Below are 23,071 nucleotides of genomic sequence, written 5' to 3' on the forward strand. Positions count from 1 at the left end.
AACTTACCTCCCAGTTTAGCTGTCATAAAAAAGCATATAATATCAGGAATAAAATAATGTATGCATGCACATATCATACAAATTCGCTTGCATGAAAGCATATAATATACAGAGTCACTTGTATGAGCATATATATCATACAGACTTATTTGTATAAATGCACATATTTCAGATACACTTATATGAGTATAGAATCACTTGTCTAAGTGTCCACATCATATAGGCTCCTTTGTGTGGATGCACATCAAACAAATTCAGTTCCATGAATGCATTCACTGTACAACTTCAATAAAAACCTTTCTGTCAATCCAATGCTAACATAGAAAATGGATGTAAAACAGCAAAGTAAAGATTTACAATACATTTTCTTTACTTTTATTATTCTCTTACTGCATAAGATATTTAAGTGTTATTGTTGGATTTCCTATTATATATTCACCAACCATTTCACTTTGAGGAAGAGTGAAAGTTGACTGAATTAAATAAAAGTGAACTCAAACCAAATGGTTTGAAATTGTAATCTTTAGTCCATAACTACTCAGCTGTTGTATCCATTTTTAATATGTATTATATTGGACTGCTATCATCATCATCATCGTCGTTTAACGTCCGCTTTCCATGCTAGCATGGGTTGGACGATTTGACTGAGGACTGGTGAAACCAGATGGCTACACCAGGCTCCAATCTGATTTGGCAGAGTTTCTGCGGCTGGATGCCCTTCCTAACGCCAACCACTCAGAGAGTGTAGCGGGTGATTTTACGTGCCACCGGCATGAAGGCCAGTCAGGCAGTACTGGCAACAGCCACACTCAAAATGGTGTATTTTATGTGCCACCCGCACAAGAGCCAGTCCAGGGGCACTGGCAACGATCTCGCTCGAAAGTCCTTACACATGCTGCGGGCACAAGTGCCAGAAAGGCAATGCTGGGCACAGGTGCCATCACAATTTCTTTTTATATATTGAAAACCAGAAACAACCACTTTTGTTAAATCTTGACAAGTGGAGAATAAGTTTTAACTTCTACATTTCATAAAATAGCCCATTACTGAAATGTCTTAATATATAAAACATTATAACAGCTACATGAGGTTGTGAAATGTTATGATAAAAATAGAAATTAGAGTTATGCAATTAATATTGTTTTAATAAATAAGCTATTCAGGTTTTTATGTTATTATGCTTAGTGACATTTCTTCTGGTTCTTTACTTTCTGAGGTCAAATCCAGCTTATGTCATTTGTGTCTTTCATTCTTTTTTGGGGTTAAAAAATTAAGTATCAGTCAGACACTGAGGTTGATATAATCAACTTTCCTCGACCCACTTAAATTGCTTAAAACTATTATTATTATTGCTTATACATTTTTTTTCTTTTCTGTTTACTAGCTCACATATTATATGATGTTTGAAAGCATCCATGATCCGCATGCTCGTACACGAGCTCTGTGTGAGTTTGGATCTCAAGTTACAATTGATAAATCAGTTGCACCAAAGCAGTATTTCCGATCTGGTTTGGAAATGTTACGAATGGCTGCTGTTTATCACGAAGAAGGGAATTTAGAACCAGCCTTTATACTTTATTCAAAGTTTATAACGTAAGTTTACATATTTCTAAATTTTCTCTTTGCTTCTATTATTTTGAAATATTTGTCAAATTTTAACATGTCACTTTCAAAATAATATTTTTCTTTTCATTTTTCTTTTAAAACTTTTTTCTTATTTAACCTTGGGCAAGTGTCTTCTATAGCCTTGGGCTGACCAAAGCTTTGTGAGTGGATTTGGTAGACAGAAACTGAAAGAAGCCTGTCGTATATATATATATATATATATGTGTGTGTGTGTGTGTATCTGTCTTTATCACTCCACCATCGCTTGACGACCGATGTTGGTGTGTTTATGTCCCGTAACTTAGTGGTCCGGCAGAAGAAATTGATAGAATAATTACTAGGCTTACAAAGAATAAATCCTGGGGTGATTTCTTTGACTAAAATCCTTTAAGGCAGTACTCCAGCATTGCTGCAGTCAAATGATTGAAACAAGTAACAGGATAAAACCTCTTGGATAGTACTATTGCTGCATACAGATGTCCTAGATCTCATCCAGAAAGAAGCCACCCAACTGATTAGCATAAAGTCACTCATAGATATGCACCAGCCCCTGGTCCACTGGCATGCTGTCTCCTCTCCCTCCCTTTTCTACCCCTACTATAATGACTTTTTGCTTCTTGAAGCTGGCTGGGTTTATGCCATCTCCACTCTGGCATTCCTGTCCCACTCATATCTCCTCTGCCATCATCCTCGCATCTAACTCTACTCACCAGGCCTTACACTAATCACCATGACAAACCCTTTTCTAGAACATCATCCTGTTCATATCTTTCTCACTAGTGTTGACTTAAAAGATTCAAGAGGAACATTTATGGTATAGGAGGGCTTGAAAAGGCCAGGGGTGCAGCCCCCTACCTCCAGACTCAGTATTTGAAAAAAAAAAAAAGAAATGAATGTATTGTGTCATCCTATAAATAATGCGCTTTTTTTTTTAACTTTTATTTTTCAAAATTATGATAAAGTTCTTTTTTAATCTAAAATATACTCTTCTTCATTTTCTACAATGCTCTTCCATCTATCTGGTAGACTTGCAAGTCCCCTCTTCCAAAATTCAGTTGTCTATGATGAAAAATACTCCTTCAGTACTGTTCTGATCTCATCTACAGATTTCATATTTTTTCCGTCCAAATGATTTTGAAGGCTACGGAATAAATGATAATCAGATGAAGGAAAAATCTGGCAAATATGGTGGGCATATTCCAGCCTTGGGAATGTTATCTATGCTGTATGTGACTGAACATTATCCTGATGGAAGAACACTTTTTGTCTTGAAACCAAAGATGGTTGTTTTTCTTCTAGTGCTGACTTGAATGACTAAATCTAAGCTTCTCTGCTAGTTTTCCATCAGTTATGATGGGATTTTGTTCCACCAGGTTTTGCAGGATGTCCTTGTTGAGCTCTACAGATCTTCCAGGACGAGGCTCACCTTCTAGGCTATATTTTCCGGCTTGGAATTTCTGGCACCACCGTTGACATTGGCTTATGCTTATTGTCCGATCCCCATACACTGCATTAATATTTCTTGCACTTTCCCTTGCGTTGTTGCCTATATTGAACTCATAAAGCATGATATGCCAAATATGCATTTTTGTCACTTCCATTATAGCTTTGAGAAAATAACTGTTAAAATGAAACTGCACTCTTCAAAACTTGCACTAAAAATAAGGACAAGGTAAAATTGCTACCTGCTTTTATAGAAAGTTGATGCAGGTAGTTATCCTGCCCACCTCTGACTTTTAGTTCATGTAATTGAAAAACCACATTATTTATGGGATGACCCAATATTATTGCAAAGGTTTTTGTGTAGCATGGTAATATTTTATCCAGGAGCTCTAAGAGGCTTAATAGCACTATTGCTTAATTTTGGTTAGATGATGATAAGCAGATGTGTAATGCATCTCACTTGGATGTAATGTTTGTTTTTCATAAGTAATGGTGTTAGAATATTTTCAACAACAAATATGTGTGCTGGTCAAATAGACAAAGTAGGTTTGTAGAAAAAGTCCTAAATTCAACAAAAGGTAATTATATTGATAAGGTATTAAATTTTCCTTTTGCTAAAGTTAGCATATCTTCTAAGTGTTTGTATACTCTGGTTATATAATGCAAAATCACTTGGTTTCATAGTATTTAGTAGCATTTATTTGAGTTACTTAAAATAACAACATATTTTAAGAACCTGATCAGAAATGCACATTACTAAACTTTAATGAGATTGTCCCTCTAGTTTCTGTCATTTAACAATGAGATTAGCATTTCATTCATCAGCATCATTGTTACATCTGCTTTTCCATGCTTGCATGTGTTTGATGGGTTCTTTCCAATGCAGTGTCTTGCCATTTGTTTGCATTCTTTTGTTATCTGCTTTGAGAGGTTTAGTATCCCAAGCTCAGATTTTACCACTTTTTCTATGTTCCCCTTGGTCTTCATGTTCTGCAGTTTTCTTCCATTTGGATCTCAAGGCACTTTTTTTCCCCTTATCCTTCATATGTATCATATGTCCATATTAGTGGGCATGTAATGTGTGTGGAAAAGATCAGATTTTTCTAACAATTGGGTAAATGTCTACAGTTCTGGGCTGACCGAAGCCCTGTAAGTGTATTTGGTAGATAGAAACTGAAAAGAATCATAGTGTGTGTTTTTGTCTACTTGCCTTGACATTGCATAATAGATGTAAATGAGTGTCACTCATTCATTTCCTATAGTCTCCAAAAATATTTCTGGCCATTGGGGGAAATATTATCCTGCTTTGAAACAATTGAGGGTTGGTGATAAGAAGGGTGCCTGGCTATTGAAAATCTGCCTCAATAAACTCTGTCTGAGCCATGTGAACATGGAAAAGTAGACATTAAAATGAGAATGAATACATTTTGAACAAGGGCAAAATCAATTAAACCATCTCCAGTATTTGAGTGATGCATTTATATATTATTTTCAACTTTACTTTTCACTAGGAAAGATGAAAGGTAAAATTTGAATTGAGAACATAAAGAGTTGTGAACTAACTACAAGTCACTTTTGCCTTTCACTGTACCAATTCCACCACTTAATTTTAATACTAATTGCTATTTAAAAAATTATTTGAAGTAAGATAAATTTTAGCCAATAACTTGTTGAGTGAAGTCTTCTGAGACTGACTCCAAACAGATGAGCAGATAAGATAACCCTAGAATAACTGACATTCTCCTTCATTTCTTCAGCATTTTCTCCTAACGATTATAAGTTAGTATTGCCACAGTATTTTAATTTGTTTTCTACTTTTAACTTCAGGTTATTTGTGGAGAAGCTGCCAGCACATCCTTTATATAAAAGTTCAGAAGCTGCTGTTGTTGCTGATAATAAGAAGGTATGTAGATAAAAAATTTGATGTTTTCTTTTTCTCATTACATTGAGGACTGTCACCAGATAATGGAGGAGCTCCAGTGGTTGCATGAGTTGCTAGAAATAGCAACCAAATCACACGTTCTATATATCAGAAAATGTATTCTTAGGTATATGAGAAGGTGACAAGGTCATAAGTTTGTTCAGTCAAGACTAACTTAGGAACAGTTACTTTCTTCCCCATGGTGTTTTTCAAATCCTAATCTCTAAACCTGCAAGCTATAATTAATCTGTACAAATCTTGTTTTTTTGTTTCTGATCCAAGTTTGAGTATTAATAATCCGATGGCTGTTTCTGGGGATCCAGTTGTCCAGTCAAATAAAAGATATTTATATTTGTTATTGGACACCACCTCCTTCTTCAGGGAAAAGGCAAGAACTAGAGAGATTCACATTTACTGCATTTTCATAAATGGAGATGCATGAGGACAGGAAAGAGAAGTGTTTGTTTTAGGAAGATTAGTGGGAAGAGGAGATACAATGTGGTGTAAAACAAAGTTACTGATGGTTCTATAGGTAGAAGGTAAGAGGAGGGGAGTATGGTTTAAGTATTTAGAATGTTTCAATGGGTGTGGAAGCTGGTTCTCAACTCTATCCAGAATCATCAAAATATATAAAAGTTGAGTAAAATCTATGCTTACAAGAGTAGATAGCATCAGAATATTTAATATTGAGGAATTGGGAAGACAGAATAATTAGTGATCCTTTTATGCATAGTTTGCATTTACCTACCTTGTAGGTATTGCAAAGGGGAGCTTCTCTTATTATGGACCAAGTTAGTGTATGTTGTATATTTTGTAACTTAAGATTATGTATTGCTAATGAGGTCGAAAATTTTGATTTTGTCTTAGTGAAGTAATTTAAATGAGCTCCATAACAACACTTAAAATCTGTAGTACTGCCAATATGGACCATTACTTGGTGTGTGCCTGGTGTTTCTACATGACATTTATAAATCATGTTTTTGCACAGACAAATCTTGGAAGCAGGCATGAGTTAGGAATGCAGCAATTAAATGTTTTCCTTCTTATTCCACTGTTATTATTGGTTGTGTTGTTGTTATTGACTGGACTAATATTGGTTGCGGTATAAGAATTTAGGTGTGTAGCAGTCTGAAGTTGGAGCTTCCGTCTATTAAGAGAGGCTATTATGTATACTTAGTTTGGTGTGGTGGACTAAGATAATTTCACTGATGATTTGTGTTATATCGCACATTCAGATGACCTCTACTCAACTACCTCAACATCTAGACTTCTCTCTCTATATCTACGTATTGGGCTAGCTTACTTCATCGTCTGGGGGTGTCAACACAACACTTCCCCTTTTGAGTTTTTTAAACCCGAATTTATCAATTTTATTTCCTCGGTGAGAAACTGGCATATCTTTTTCTCTTAACATTAATTTCCATCATTTCTGTAGGTTTTCTTTTCTTGTTCAACCTACATGTTGGTTCTGCTTTTGCTTGTGGTTCTGGGACCTTGAACAATCATACCATAAATCCATTGGTTCTTCTCGCCTCTCTTGGTTTTTGGTATATCTTTTTTTAAATTGGTTTAAATGCCTTCTGTGTTCATATTTTGGTCCTTTTACCATGTACATCACGTTACCCAGATGTCCAGTTATACTTCCTAGTTTCCAGTCTGGTTTTCCGTTACTCTATATTTTAAAATACACTTTGTCACCTGTGTTAAAAAATTTCGTTTTTCTTCCCAAATTTTCTATTTTCTGTTTCCTGCTCGGCAACCATTTGTCAAAAATAGAACGAATTTTTCTGGAAAACATCAAATCTGCGGGTGACCTATCTGACTCTGCATTTGGATTTGGTGTTATTCTATACACCTGCAAAAACTTTGTCATATTTGTATCTTCAAGGATTTCCCGTCTGGTCTTCCTTAAGGCTCTCTTAATGTGTTGACGAATCTTTCCGCTAACCCATTTGACCTTGGATGGTATGGCGGAGTTAACACATGCTTCATCTGAACCGACTTACAGGATCTTTCAAACTCCTTTGCTGTGAATTGTGTACCATTATCTGACACAATCATATCTGGCACTTCATAACGAGCGAACAGCTCTTCCAAGAAGTCAGTAGTCACACTTGTGGTTGGCCTTCGACATTTACACTCTTCAGGCCATTTGGAATAGCTATCCACCACAATGATATAATGAGAGCCATTTATTGGTCCTGCGAAATGCACATGTAGTCTAGACCATGCCGAATCCGTTTTTGGCCATGGCTGAATCTGCACTGGGGGCGCCCTTGCTGCCAAAGTGCATCCCCTACACTGTTTTACCAATCTCTCAATTTGCTTGTCCATATTCAGCCAATAAACGTAACTTCTCATAAAGCTCTTTATCCGGACAATCCTCGGATGTCCTACATGAAAATCTTTTAATACTCTGTTTTGCAGTACTTCAGGTATTACCACTCTTTGCGCGTATAATAATACCTCATCACATAATGAATAGTGCTTTGAACCTCTGTCCCGCTCATATTTTTCGTGTTACACAACATTTAAAAAATCTTCTTTATAATTTATCATTTCCCGATTTCAATTTAATTTCTTCCTGTATTACTGGCAAATCACTTACTACATTGCACAAAATGTTCTTCAGTTCCATTTCTAGTTTTAATGATGCAATCACTATGTCTTCAAAAGTTCCTCATATTTTGGAATTAGCCTAGTCTGCATGTCCCATTTTCATTGATGGCAAAAACTCCATCTGGAAATTGTAGTTCAACAGAGTAGTCCCCCAGCGCTGTATTTTCTCTCTCTGCTTATTTCTGTGTTCCTTTCTGTTGAAGAGCGTAGGCTCGAAATGTTAAAAACTTCCTCACTTCCCAAGCGTTAAACTAATACATTTGTTTGTTGTTTATACACCCGTCTTCGTCTTTTGATTTTTTAAAAATTCCAACCATATATGTACACACACACCTTTATATATGAAGGTTCATTATAAGATGACTGTCAGCACTAACTTTATCATTTGATTTTCATGCAGAGTGTGTCCCTGGGTATATTCTGCAGTCCTCTTTTTTGTCAGATAACAATAATTAGTTTAACTGTTAAACCTTTTGTAATCTATAACTTGCCATGAAGCTAATGCGTGACATTTTGTTAATATTTGGTTTACAACTTTATATGTTTTATAGAAATTAAAACTAGTATTTCCAATTGCTGAGAAGTTGAAGAAAAACCTAACAGAACAATATGTTGTTGAAGAAAACAAACGAGTAACAGCTGAGGTTAGTATTAAATTGTATCATTTCACTTAGTCATACACATCATCATTTAACATCCACTTTACTATGCTTGCATGGGTTAGACAAAATTCTTTGAAGCAAGTTTTCTATGGCCACATGTCCTTTCCTTCACCAACCCTCACTTGTTTCCAAGCAAGGTAGTATTAACCTATGACTGGACATATTTTCATGAAAGATTAAAATTGAATGGCACTGCATTTTATTCTATGCTCTAATGACTTATCTTTTGTGTGTGTGTGTATGAATATATATAAATGTGTGTGTGTGTGTCATCATCATCAGCATCGTCGTTTAACATCCGCTTTCCATGCTAGCATGGGTTGGACGATTTGACTGAGGACTGGTGAAACCAGATGGCTACACCAGGCTCCAATCTGATCTGGCAGAGTTTCTACAGCTGGATGCCCTTCCTAACGCCAACCACTCAGAGAGTGTAGTGGGTGCTTTTACGTGCCACCTGCACGAAGGCCAGTCAGGCGGTACTGGCAACGGCCACGCTCAAAATGGTGTATTTTATGTGCCACCCGCACAAGAGCCAGTCCAGGGGCACTGGCAACAATGTGTGTATATATATATATATATATATATATATATATATAACCAGTCATTACCTGCAAACAAGTCTGGCTTGGTAACCTGTACCATGCTTTGGTTAATTGTTTTATGTAGTCACAAACAGACAAAGACACCCTCTTGATTCTCCCACCCCTTGACCCAGTGGCATTTCCAGTGTATGATATCTAGGGTGAGAGATAGAGATAGAGAGAGAGAGAAAGCTGTACCAGCACTCAGCTGGTGCTTATTTTCATTGAGTAGACTGGAGTAACATGAAATTAAGTGCCTTGCTCAAGGATACATGTTGCCCAGTCCAGGAATTGAACCCATTGCATTATGATCGCAAACTGATTATCCAAACAACTAATGTATATATGTATGTATATATCTGTCTATCTTTATGTGACTGTCTGTCTATATCCATCCATCTATATATATATATATATATATATAAATATATAGATATCATCATCATCATCATTTAACGTCCGCTTTCCATGCTAGCATGGGTTGGACGACTTGACTGAAGACTGGTGAAACCAGATGGCAACACCAGGCTCCAATCTAAATTTGGCAGAGTTTCTACAGCTGGATGCCCTTCCTAACGCCAACCACTCAGAGAGTGTAGTAGGTGCTTTTACGTGTCACCTGCACGAAGGCCAGTCAGGCGATACTGGCAACGGCCACGCTCGAAATGGTGTCTTTTATGTGCCACTCGCACAAGCCAGTCCAGGGGCACTGGCAACGATCTCGCTCGAAAATCCTACGGAGGCCAGTCAGGCGGTACTGGCAACGGCCACGCTCAAAATGGTGCATCTTATGTGCCACCCGCACAAGAGCCAGTCCAGGGGCACTGGCAACGATCTTACTTGGCTTGCCGAGTCTTCTCACACACAGCACATTTCCAAAGGTCTCGGTCAGTAGTCATCGCCTCGGTGAGGCCCAATGTACGAAGGTCTTGCCTCATCACCTCAGCCCAGGTCTTCCTGGGCCTACCTCTTCCACGGGTTCCATCAACTGTTAGGGTGTGGCACTTTTTCACGCAGCTATCCTCATCCATTCTCACCACATGTCCATACCAGCGCAATCGTCTCTCTTGCACACCACAACTGATGCTTCTAATGTTCAGCTTTTCTCTCAAGATACTTACACTCTGACGGGTATTCACATTGACATTACACATCCAATGGAGCATACTGGCTTCATTCCTTGCGAGCTTACATATGTCCTCAGCAGTTACAGCCCATGTTTCACTGCCATGTAGCATGGCTGTTCGTACACATGCGTCATACAGTCTGCCTTTTACTCTGAGTGAGAGTCCCTTTGTCGCCAGCAGGGGTAAGAGCTCTCTAAACTTTGCCCAGGCTATTCTTATTCTAGCAGCTACACTTTCAGCGCACCCACCCCCACTACTAACTTGGTCGCCCAGATAGCGGAAGCTATCGACTACCTCTAGTTTTTCACCCTGGAATGAGATAGAAGTTGTTTCCTGTTTGTTTACAGTCTTTATTGCACCTGAACATCTGCCACAAACAAAAACTAACTTCCTAGTTAACCTGCCTTTGATGTTGCTGCACCTCTTATGTGTCCATAGCTTGCACTGGGTACATCTTATAGAGTTACTACCTACTCCTTTTCTACATACTGAGCAGGGCCATCTACCTGAAGGGGTTTGTGTTTTATCTACCTTCCTACTTATTAGGATTTTGGTTTTAGCTAGGTTGACTCTAAGGCCCTTCAATTCTAGACCCTGCTTCCACACCTGAAACTTCTCCTCTAGTTCTGATAGTGACTCCGCAATTAGGGCAAGGTCATCAGCATAGAGGAGCTCCCAGGGATAACCTGTCTTGAACTCCTCTGTGATTGCCTGGAGGACTATGATAAATAAGAGGGGGCTGAGGACGGAACCTTGGAGGACCCCTACCTCTACCCGGAATTCATTGCTGTACTCATTTCCAACCCTCACCTTACTGGCAGCATCTCTGTACATGGCTCACACAGCTCTCACTAACCATTCTTCTATCCCAAGTTTCCTCATTGACCACCAGATAAGGGAACGGGGGACCCTGTCAAAGGCTTTCTCCATGTCAACGAAAGCCAGGTACAGAGGTTTATCCTTGGCTAGGTATTTCTCCTGCAGCTGTCTTACTAGAAGTAAGGCATCAGTAGTGCTTTTACCTGGCACGAACCCAAACTGCATCTCATCTTAATTGATTCACTCCCTAATTAGTTGGGCTATGACCCTCTCTGTAACTTTCATAACCTGATCTAACAGCTTGATGCCTCTGTAATTATTTGTATCTAAAGCGTCACCTTTACCTTTGTAGCAGTTGACTATGATGCTGCTACACCAGTCATTGAGTATGACTCCTTCGTGTATCACCTGGTCCATAATACGGGTGACTAGGCTATAGCCAACACTACCAGATATTTTGAGCATCTCTGCAGTGATTCCTGATGGGCCGGGGCCTTTCCCGGTCTTCATACTCTTAATTGCTTTATCTACCCTGGTACTATCAACTCGGATAGCTGGTCCCTCTATTGGGTCAACATACGGCAGGCTCTCTTTCTCCCATTCATTCTCTTTATTAAGCAATCTATCGTAGTGGCATCTCCAGACCTCTTTCTTTGCATCCTCATTTAGTGCAAGCGTACCATCATCCATGCGAACACATTTCTCTCCTACGACATCACTATTTTCTCTCCTACACTGTCTTGCAACACGAAATACCTCGAGTCTTTGGTCCTCACGGCGCAGAACATTGGCAAATCTTTTCTTATCTGCTTCCCCTCTGGCTAAATAAACCTGTCGCCTAGCCTCCCTTCTGGCACATTGGTACAATTCCCTGCTACCACCGTTCTTCCAGTCCTTCCAAGCCTGTTTCTTTTCCGTTCTTCCAGTCCTTCCAAGCCTTATATATATATTATCTTATTATATATATATATTATCTTATCTTTTATACATCCAACCACGTGCTTTCACATACCAACTTTCTCACCTATATATATATATATATATATATATATATATATATATATATATATATTTCGTATGTGTATTTGGTGTGCATAATGCCTCTCCCAAGGTTTAATAGTATATATAAATATATAATTTAGAGCAAAAAAAACCAAAGTTCATGAATTCATCCATGAAAATCCACAGTCAAATATAGAAAAAAAATTAATAAGTAAATACACGATGAATAAGTATAATAAAATACAAAGTAAAAATCATAAAATAATAATAATAATATAAAATAAAATAATAATAATGTTTTATTATTATTATTATTATTATTATTATTATTATTATTATTTTATGATTTTTACTTTGTATTTTATACTTATTCATCGTGTATTTACTTATTAATTTTTTGTATATGTGACTGGATTTTTATGGATGAATTCATGAACTTTGCTTTTTTTCTTTAATTTATATATCATATACTGTGAAACTTAATTCAATTTTTAATTTTTGATAGATTGAATTTAATTGAGTTTTTACCTCTAAATTTGGAGTTTATTCCTAATATTATTATCATTATATATATATATATATATATATATATATATATATATGTAAAACCTTGTAAATATTGGATATTGCATTATTTTTCAATAATTTTTAGAATTTTTAAATTTTAACTTTTACCCTGACAGAAAAAACGCCAAGCAGAACTTGCAGAAGAAAAGAGACGACTGGAGGAGATCAAAGAGAAGCAGCGTATTGAAGAACAAGCACAAGCTGATAAACTGAAACAAGAAGCTGAAGAACGTTGGTTACGAGCTCAAGAAGAACGGTATAGAAATGATGAAATACAGCTTCTTAAAAACAAAGACTCAGAAAATGTATCTTTAGGTCCACTTGTAGATTTAGGACCTGAATCTCATTTAGCTGAACCAGAGGAACTTGCCCCATTCTGTAATTCAACAGAAACCGGTAGACCATCTACTGTTAAACCATCAGTGCCACCCCGGGATTTGAAGAAGAATCTTGATGCAAACTCTAGCAACGCTTCCAGGTAGAAACTAATGTGTCGACACTGTCTAATGGATTAACTCTCCTAGTCAAAACCCTTCCAATATTTATCCTTTCCTTGTCTTTTAAGTATTTAAATATTTTGGCTGTCTTCATTCTGGTTGCTGAATTTGATAAAAGTTCCAATGTTTTATGCAGTTTAGATCTCATTTTGACTCCATAGAAGGAAGAATGTAGATTTTAAGTCAACGTATTTTGTAGGTATATTTTGGGCCTGTTAACACCTAACATTTGTGCTATAAATTATATGATTTTTCAAATTGGCACAAGGCACAGGTACAGCTGTGTGTTTGAAAAGTTTGCTTTTCAACCACATGATCTCAGGTTCAGTTCCACTGTGCAGCTTCTTGAGCAACTGTCCCCTGCTGTAGCTGTAGGCTGACTAAAGCTTTGTGAGTGTATTTGGTGAACGAAAACTGAAAGTAGCCCAATCACACATACGTTTGTGTGTGTGTGTGTTGTCTTGACATTGCATGACAGGAAGAGCTTTTGGCTTGAATAAATCTGCCTTCATGAATTCCATCTGACCCATGCAAGCACTGAAATGGGAATATTAAAATCTTGATAATGATAATGATCACATGTTTTGAAGTGAGGTGATGTGCAATTAATTGTAAAAACTCCAGAGCATGATTGATACTTATTTTATCAGCTTTGGGTACATGAAGGTTAAAGTGTTTAGATTCTCAAAATATATCATATTAGAAATTTTTCAATTGTACTTGACCACGTGATGAAAGCAAAACAATTGTGCTGTAGTGGTGGTCATGATAGCCGTTTAGAGCACATATACTTACTGTATATACAAATTTCTTTCATAATTAGTGCTTGTGGTTATGAAGCTCACTTCGCAGCCACATGGTTGAGAAGTTCATTCCCACTGTATGGCACAATAGCAAGTGTTTTCTACTGTAGCCCTCAACCAACCAAAGCTTTCTGAATGGATTTGGTAGATGGAAACTGAAAGTTGCTCTCTCTCTCTCTCTTTCTGTATATATATATATACATATATACACACACGATATATATACATGTGTGTGTACATCCTTGTATTGATGTGTGTTAGTTATAAACAAGTGTCACTTTCATGCCAGCTCTGTCAGTTGTTCATCTCCAGTCTTCCTTGTAAACGTGTCTGGTTATGGTGAAATATTGCTTTGCATAGAAACAAATGAAATTAGCAACAGGAAGGGCATTGAATTATAGGAAATCTGTCTCAACAAATTTTGTCTGTGTCCTAGAAGCATGGAAAAGTCGACATGGAAACAGCAATGATGATTATTATATATTACTGTTAAAATAATATTGCCATGCATCTCCAATTTGGTCAGACCATAGATGCATGAAAAAACTACTTGCTTCTTAATAATGTATAATAATATTATGGAAAACAAAAAGGCGAACGTTGTAGTAAATGTGTATTAAATGGCTATAGGCTATATAGGCGCAGGAGTGGCTGTGTGGTAAGTGGCTTGCTTACCAACCACATGGTTCCGGGTTCAGTCCCACTGCGTGGCACCTTGGGCAAGTGTCTTCTACTGTAGCCTCAGGCCGACCAAAGCCTTGTGAGTGGATTTGGTAGACGGAAACTGAAAGAAGCCCGTTGTATATATGTATATATATATATATATATATGTATGTGTGTTTGTGTGTTTGTGTTTGTCCCCCCACCATCACTTGCCAACCGATGCTGGTGTATTTACGTTCCCGTAACTTAGCGGTTTGGCAAAAAGAGACCGATAGAATAAGTACTAGGCTTACAAAGAATAAGTCCTGGGGTCGATTTGCTCGACTAAAGGCGGTGCTCCAGCATGGCTGCAGTCAAATGACTGAAACAAGTAAAAGAGTAAAAGAGATAGGACTCTTCCACAATGCAATGGTATTATCTGGGATATTCAGTTTTATAGTAATAATGATTTCTGATTTAGCTACAAGGTGTGGAGCAAATTGATTACTCTGAACTCCCACACTCTACAGCTACTTTACTTTCATCCTTTCTGAGTGAAAGCAATGTTGACCTTAATGAAGTTTGACTAAATAACCCTTCCTATTATAGGCACATAGCCTGAAATTTGGGAGGAAGGGACTAGTCAATTATAGTGGTTCAAGTACTCAACTGGCACTAATTTTATCTAACCCAAAAGGATGAAAGCAAAGTCGACCTTGGTGGGATTTGAGTCCAGACCCTAAAGAGCTGGAAGAAATGCCACTAAGCATTTTGTCTGGCATGCTAATGATTTCGCCAGCTTGCCATAAGAATGATAATAATGGGTTCCAGTTAGACAGAAAACCATAGTTTTTAGGGGAGGTGTTTTGTCAGTACTGTTGACTCCATTATTAACTCATTTGTGATGTTATGTTACAGTATCATCATTGTCATTTTAATATCCATTTTTCCATGCTTGCGTTGGTTCAGACAGAATTTAAGGTTTTACTTGTTTCCAAGCAAGATAATACTTTCCAAGTGGGAACAAGGGACTGCATTTGTATGAAAGTGATGCTCATTTACAACTATTGTGCGATGTCAAGATAAGGAGGCACTTACACACACACATAAACATACATAGTTATCTTCTTTCAGTTTCCATCTATGAATCCACTCACAAGGCCTTGATTGGCTCAGGACTAAACACTTAAGGTACTATGCCTAAAACCATTTGGTTGGGAAGCACACTACTACATCTAAATTTGCAGTAGTGTCAAATGTAATCTCTGTGTGCATTTTCATTCTTTGCATACTGTGCATTTTCATTCTTTTTTAATAAACAAAAGTTATTTCTTGTTTAGTCAGTATATTTTATTTTACTGAAAGAATTTTCTGTGGAACTAGCAAAAACTCCTGGTCAAATTCTATTCTGTAATATATTCCATTCATTTTGGAAAGGCTTTTCAGATCTCAGGTTGCTGATTGAATACCCAGTTCTATGTGTATTGTTTTTATATATTTTATTATATGATCTGAAAATAATAAAATATTTATTTAGAAACTTTATTGATGAAGAAAGCAATAAAGTTTTTTTCATAGTTGATATATTTGACACAAACAGTTGATTAGAAGAATAATTATTTCTTTTTCTATAGTTGGTGTTTGTTTTGCTTCTAATCAGCTTTGATTGAATAGATTTATGAATAGAGATGTTGTAGTCATGACTCTCTTGTCATTTTTTGTATATTTTGGATTATTTGTCGAATTTATTCTTCCTTTTTTCCTATATGGTAGAGTGATTTGAGGAAACATTTGTAGCTAGGTTAGACAACTGCATTGAAGCTTGTTTATGTTGAACGATAAGGACTTGACAAAAACTAAGTTGTTTATGTAGATTAGCAATGTTTTCTTAATTTCCTCTTCTACATTCCACCTATTTTTTTCTCACTTGCTCCTTAGCTTATAACTTTCATAACCTTTGCTTGTCTCTTTCCATGATTTTTTCTTTTTTTCTTTTAGATCTTGTCAGCATCACCTCACAAAGTAATTTCAATATGTATATTTAATTCTATTTTCTTTTTATACTTTCTCAGTCCTTCTACTCCACCTTCAGTAGACCGAAGCACAAAACCCAGCATCAATCATTTAACAAGCATAGGATCCACTGACAGTAGTATTTATGGCCTCCGAACTATGATGGTACCTTCTCAGTTGTCAGAGAAGTTTTTGGAAATTGCGAGGGCAAACACTGCAGCAAATATAGAAACTTGTGGCATTTTAGCTGGGAAATTGGTGAGTTTAATTCCATCAAATAGCTGTGTGGTTAAGCAGTTTGTTTCTTTACACATGCTTTTGAATTTAAACAAATGTCTCCTGCTGTAGCCACAGGCTGACCAAAGCCTTGCAGGCAGATTTCGTTTAAAAATCTGGTGTGTGTAAGTGTGTACGTTTATATATTTATATATATTACATTCCACTTGCGAAGACCTGTTGAGGCAAGTGAAATCGAAATCGAGTTAAATTTGACGACTGGCACCCATGCCAATGTCGTCTCCCTCATTGGACACGAAACTCAGCTTGCGAAGACTTATTGGGGCAAGCGAAAGCGAAATTGTGATGGCACCTGTGCCCAGCGACGCCTTTCTGGCACTTGTGCCGGCGGCATGTGTAAGGACTTTCGAGCGAGTTCGTTGCCAGTGTCCCTGGACTGGCTCTTGTGCAGGTGGCACATAAAATACACCATTTTGAGCATGGCCGTTGCCAGTACCGCCTGACTGGCCTTCGTGCCGGTGGCATGTAAAAGCACCCACTACACTCTCTGTGTGGTTTGCGTTAGGAAGGGCATCTAGCTGTAGAAACTCTGCCAAATCAGATTGGAGCCTGGTGTAGCCATCTGATTTCACCAGTCCTCAGTCAAATCGTCCAACCCATGCTAGCATGAAAAGTGGACGTTAAACGACGATGATGATGATGATGATATTTGGATTGGCATGGTTGCATGGTTAAGAAGCTTTCTTCCTCACCATGTGGTCTCTGGTTCATTCCCAGTGTGTGGCACTTTGAGCAAATGTCTTGCGAGTGGATTTGGTAGACTGAAACCAAAAGAAGCCCATTGTATGTGTTTGACTGTATGTGTGTGTTTGTGTGTACCCTTGTCTTAACGTTGTGAGATGGTTGTAAACAAGCATCACCATCATACAAGCAGTGTTGTTTGGTTTCAGTCTTTCATGAAAAACATATCAGGTCATGGAAAATATGACCTTGCTTCAAAACCAGTGATTGTTAGCAACTGCTTGTAGAAAATCTGCCTCAACAAATTCCTTATGACTCCTGCAAACATGGAAAAGTGGATGTTAAGATAACAATGAAGTTTGAATTACTTTGGATGTTGTGTTCCTTTTAAAATGTTGCTTATCATGATGCATCATCAGCATTGTAAGATCCTCTCTTTCATATTGGCCTAAGTTGGATAGGATTTGTTGAGGCAGACTTTTCTGCAGCTGGATGCGCTTTGTCACCAACCTTTGTTTCCAAGCAAGATGTTTCCCCTCATAATAGAAGATGCTGACTTCTTGGCAATAAATCGGTTTTTAGAGAGAAGTTAGAGCTTTTACATGAATGCTGTATAAAACGAATGTAAATGGTGCATGCATCATTCTTCATGTGTAACACATCTGAGTTTTGGATATATTTGTATTTTATTAAGGGTTGGTCGCTGGAGCTGAAGTATATTCAATTCTTTTAATAAGAAACCCAGCCTTCATCAGCTCCTGACTATAGAATTAATGTAGGATTACTATAAGAGGATATTGTAGAGTTCCAGATTTTGTACAGACTGGAATGATCTCAACAGTGCATTGTTGATGAGTAGGCCAGTTGTCTATAACAGTTTCTTTTTGCACTGTTATACGAAATGAAGTTGACAATGTTTATGATGTCTCTCTTTAATGAAAATGTGTAGAAGATACTAGGGTTGTACAACTACCATTTTCCAGACGGGTTTATACAACAGCAGGTGTGTAATAGACAATGCGTAGGTGATCATTGTCCATGACAGTCAAAAATGATTAAATTGAAAGCTGTGAAAATGACTGAGATTTAGAGTACACTCTCGTTGATACAGTTGGTGTCAGAGAGCTCAGTTGATGCAAACTACCAATCCCAGTATTAATTGTAAGGTTAGTGGTGATGGGGAGCCCTGTCAGTAAATTCCCATTGAAAGATACAATTGCTTTCATTTAAATCTATAAAATTCTGATTTCAGCGTCAAAACAACTTCCACATCACGCATGTATTGGTTCCTAAACAAACTGGGACATCAGACACATGTACAACACTAAAAGAAGAAGAATTATTTGATTACATAGACTCTCATGACCTCATTACTTTTGGATGGATCCATGTAAGTAGGCAAACTGAATTGTATTTTTTGTTGTTGCTAGGTTGGACAAGTTAAAAAAATTTTAAGCATTTTGGCCGAAATCATAGTCCTGGCCATTGCCAGTGTCATGTTGTTGGTATCATATAAATGGAACCTGTGCTGGTGGCACATAAAAAGCACCCATTACGCTTTCAGAGTGGTTGGTGTTAAGAAGGGCATCCAGCCATAGAAACCATGCCAAATCAGACTGGAACCTGGTACAGCTCTCCAGCCTTAACCAGTTCCAGTGAAACTGTTCAACCCATGCCAGCATGGAAAGCAAACGTTCAATGATGAATGATGATGCTTGTGACCTGATTGGAAATATTTTATAGTTAAAAACATTTCCTCTTACAAAATGTGAGCAGTAACTATTTTCTGAGACCATAATGAGGAATTCCCTCTAAAATAGATGTTACTGATTTTGTTTTTGAGAAGCTAGATTATCTTGTACTATCTTTTGCAATGCAAAAAAAGAAAAGCTTTCATACTTGACTGCAAACAGAAGCTAAAGTGAATGTATGTATCATCTTTTAACATTTGTTTTCCCTGTTGGCATGGTGGATTTGACAGGATCTGGCAAGCTGCAGTACTGCGATGAGTCCACTTTCAATTTTGATGCCCCTCCTAATATTAACCACTTTATAGTGTGTACTGAGTGCTTCTCTTGTGCTACTAAGTAATTTGCAAGACAAAAAGAACAGGGATAAAGAGGAAAATAATCCCTCAACTAAGTGTGTGTGTGTGAAATTCTTTGAGAAAGAGGAAGTGGTTTTACACCAGGTGTTTTGAGGGACAAACACAGGTGTCTTGTCATATAACCATATAATAACAGTTTACTTTTTTTTTATACTGTGTGATAAATTAACTTATTTGTATTTATTTTTCTTTCAATATTTTTTTTATTTATGAAGACTCACCCGAGTCAAACAGCCTTCTTATCTAGTGTAGATCTACATACACATTGTTCTTACCAAATAATGATGCCAGAAGCTATTGCCATTGTATGTTCACCAAAATACAATGAGTAAGTACAGAGACTTTCATAATGTGCATTATTATTGTTTTAACTCTGGTAATTTTTGAGTAAATCTATGATCAAAAGCAATCCGGCCATGATCATCCTATCTTTTCATGTCAGAGATTACATTGCTCAATGTTTACATTTTTATTTAATTCATTTGTTACCATAATTTCTTTCGAAATGCATTACTTTGATTTCAGTTAACTTTGAAAATAACAAAGAATTTAGTAAAATAACTTTGCCATTATTATTGAGCTGGTGTTTTGAACATAAGTTGAAATTTTAATGTAAGATTTTTAGTTCAGTTGAAAACAGAAAGTTTGTATAATAGAATCAAAGGTAGCCTTGAGTTTGTTGGTGTGCAAAGGGTTAAAGCATGGAACGTGAAGTGTATTGTTGAAATAAAATTTATAAGAAATTAATTTTCAAAAGTTTAAACATTAATCTCTGGTTTAACATTTGATACATTTTCCCCTTTTCACTCTAATTAGCAAGAGGATTATCAAAAGGTTGAGAAGATATTCTCTTTCTAGATCACTTTGTATTCAGTATTACAAATTGATGATGCAATATTTTATGTGGGTACCAATCTACAATGCACTACCATACTATTTAGGAGAGAGCAGGTGTTTCTCATTTTTTTTACTGCATGATACCTGGTGTTGATTGAGAACACAGTACAAAGCTTCTGATTGCAGAGAAACTTTTGACCTATCAGTAAATGGTCTGAAATAGTCATAAAACTCAGTAAATGTTTTCTTTTTCTTTTTTCATTTTCATAAGACACAAAACTAATATTGTAACTTTTATCTCCATTTAAGAAGTTACGACTGAGATAATAGAACAGAATTAAAGTTTAGCCTCTCTAGTGTGGATTAATAAATTGAATGAAATATATTTAATTTAATGTTATTATTCACTTATATTTCAACAGAACTGGTATTTTCATGTTAACTCCTGAACGAGGTTTACCACTTATATCATCTTGTAAGGAAGCTGGCTTCCATGTACATCCCAAAGAACCACCTCTCTTCCAAGTAAGTTCCTGTCATAAAATTGTTAATTCTATTCTTCATGGTACACTGTTTATCTGTTGTGAACTTGGTTGAATTCAGCGGAATATATATAAAGTAATAGACCACTTGTGTTCTGTGTAAATATCAATTTAAGGCTATTATTCTAAAGTTCAAGAATCAACTTAATATTTACTGATGGGGAGATTCAATATTAAAAATAGTCTAATTTTGTTAGATTTCTGAGCAAGGCCTTAAATTGTTTCAGTTTAACTATAATAATACATAAGTTGTTTTGGTAATGTAACCAGTGAGCAACAAGTCTCATAATGAAGATTTGTATTTCATGTGAGTAATCCTCTTGAATCTAGGAGTGAATTATCCTTGATTCTTTTTTTTTTCTTCTGTATTTAAAAAAGTATCTAACAACTACCACAAAATGAATGTTCTAAATTCAGTGAACAGGTAGAGTATAACTACACTACTCAGCAGGAAATTTTTAGGGACATGATATAAATCAACATCGTTTTTATGTCCACTTTTCCTTGTTTGTAAGAGTTGGATGGAATTTTATTGAGTTCAGTTTTCTAAGACAAGGAAACACAAACAGGAGTAGCTGTGTGGTAGGTTGCTTGCTTACTAACCACATGGTTCGGGTTCATTCCCACTGCGTGGCACTTTGGGTGAGTGTCTTCTACTATAGTCTCGGGCCGACCAAAGCCTTGTGAGTGGATTTGGTAGACGGAAACTGAAAGAAGCCCGTCGTATATATGTATATATATGTATGTGTGCATGTATGTTTGTGTGTCTGTTTGTCCCCCCAGCATCGTTTGACAACTGATGCTGGTGTGTTTACGTCCCCGTAACTTAGCAGTTCGGCAAAAGAGACCGATAGAATAAGTACTAGGCTTCCAAATAAGTCCCGGGGTCGATTTGCTCAACTAAAGGCGGTGCTCCAGCATGGCTGCAGTCAAATGACTGAAACGAGTAAAAGAGTAAAAAGAGTATACATGTGTGTGTGTGTGTGTGATGGGCTTTTTTCAGTTTCTGCCTACCAAATACACTCACAAAGTTTTAGTTGGTCCAAAGCTGTGGTGGAAAACACTTACCCTAGGTGTCATGCAGTGGGATTGAACACAAAACCATGTGATTGGGAAACATTTCTTAATCACGCAGCCATACATTCACCTAAAAAAAAAAAGGGTGAGTCCAATGTCAACATGTGTTGAAAGATAAAAATCCTATTTAAGAAAATAAATAACATAAACAATTAAAGCATGGAAGATGCATATTAACTATTCAAAAGCACATAACTTAAATTTTGATACCAAATAAATGAATGTTCTAATGATGTTGAATTTTGTGTTTTGGAATGGCTAATATGTGTCTTCTGCACTATAAGTTTTATTTTTCAACACCTAGTATCGGATTAAATCAGTTACTTGACATGTATATCTCTAAAATTACAAATTCTGCAAAGGAAATATGCTTTTTTATACCCATGAAGTCATCATTTAACATCCACTTTCCATGCTGGCATGGGATGAATGCTTTGACATAACCCATTGATCCACAAGGTTGTACTGAGCTCCAATGTTGGCTTTGGTATGGTTTATATGGCTGGATACTTTTCCTAATGTCAGCCACTTTACAGTATGTACTGTTCCTACCACTAGCATTAGTGACGTTGCCAAGTAACTTGCAAGACAAATGAACGGGAAAAGCCTCTTGAACTAAGTAGGGTTGGAGTATTTGAGAGATGGTAATTTTATGTTGAGAAGCGAAAGTATGATAATACAAGTGTCTTGTTATAGAGGAGATACATGGCAATCCCACATTATGTAATGGTGGGGAGACTAGTTGGAAAGAATATAGATGTGGTGATGAGATGCCAGAGCAGCTTGAGATACAAGGTGTGTATGAAAGGGGTTATAGACAGTGGATCAGGGGAAGACAGGGAGGTTTCATAAATGTGGGAAGAAAGTAATAGATGGAGGTAAGGGTAGTTGAATGATAAGTTACTACTGTCTTGATTTTATAAATGTTGTTACTGTATTTTCAGACCTGTGATCATGTTCAGCTGGTAGATGACCCCAATGTCATAGTGGCAGATTTACGAAATATATGATGACAAAAAGTACACAAGGGAAAAATCAATCAATCAATCAATCAATCAAACTACAAAGAAAAGCTTTTGATCACCTGATCAGAATATGTGATATCAGCAGATAGAGGATTTTTTTCGTCTCTAATACTGAAAATAACTGTTGCAAAATATTTTTACATTTGCAATATGTCAACTTAAAAATAATATTGTATTCTAATGAAATTACATTTCTCAATT

At 36.8% G+C, this 23,071-nt stretch overlaps 1 protein-coding gene across 8 annotated transcripts in view; it reads left to right on the forward strand.

Moving 5' to 3' along the window:
- Positions 1 to 23,071, forward strand: part of LOC106875332 (STAM-binding protein) — a 53,412-nt gene extending 30,341 nt beyond the window's left edge. For 4 of the 8 annotated variants that reach the window (XM_089346976.1, XM_014923423.3, XM_014923424.3 and 1 more), the window contains exons 2-10: positions 1,385 to 1,593; positions 4,876 to 4,951; positions 8,140 to 8,232; positions 12,466 to 12,827; positions 16,364 to 16,562; positions 18,535 to 18,672; positions 19,605 to 19,717; positions 20,649 to 20,751; positions 22,790 to 23,071. In XM_089346976.1, the coding sequence (XP_089203102.1) occupies positions 1,397 to 1,593; positions 4,876 to 4,951; positions 8,140 to 8,232; positions 12,466 to 12,827; positions 16,364 to 16,562; positions 18,535 to 18,672; positions 19,605 to 19,717; positions 20,649 to 20,751; positions 22,790 to 22,855 (1,347 nt within the window). In that variant the 5' untranslated portion in view covers positions 1,385 to 1,396 and the 3' untranslated portion in view covers positions 22,856 to 23,071. The remainder of the gene's footprint in view (positions 1 to 1,384; positions 1,594 to 4,875; positions 4,952 to 8,139; positions 8,233 to 12,465; positions 12,828 to 16,363; positions 16,563 to 18,534; positions 18,673 to 19,604; positions 19,718 to 20,648; positions 20,752 to 22,789) is intronic. The other 4 variants (XM_089346979.1, XM_089346977.1, XM_089346978.1 and 1 more) reach the window with 1 other exon arrangement.

The sequence above is a fragment of the Octopus bimaculoides genome, chromosome 2 (assembly GCF_046866305.1).
Source record: "Octopus bimaculoides isolate indiv1 chromosome 2, ASM4686630v1, whole genome shotgun sequence".
NCBI lineage: Eukaryota > Metazoa > Mollusca > Cephalopoda > Octopoda > Octopodidae > Octopus > Octopus bimaculoides.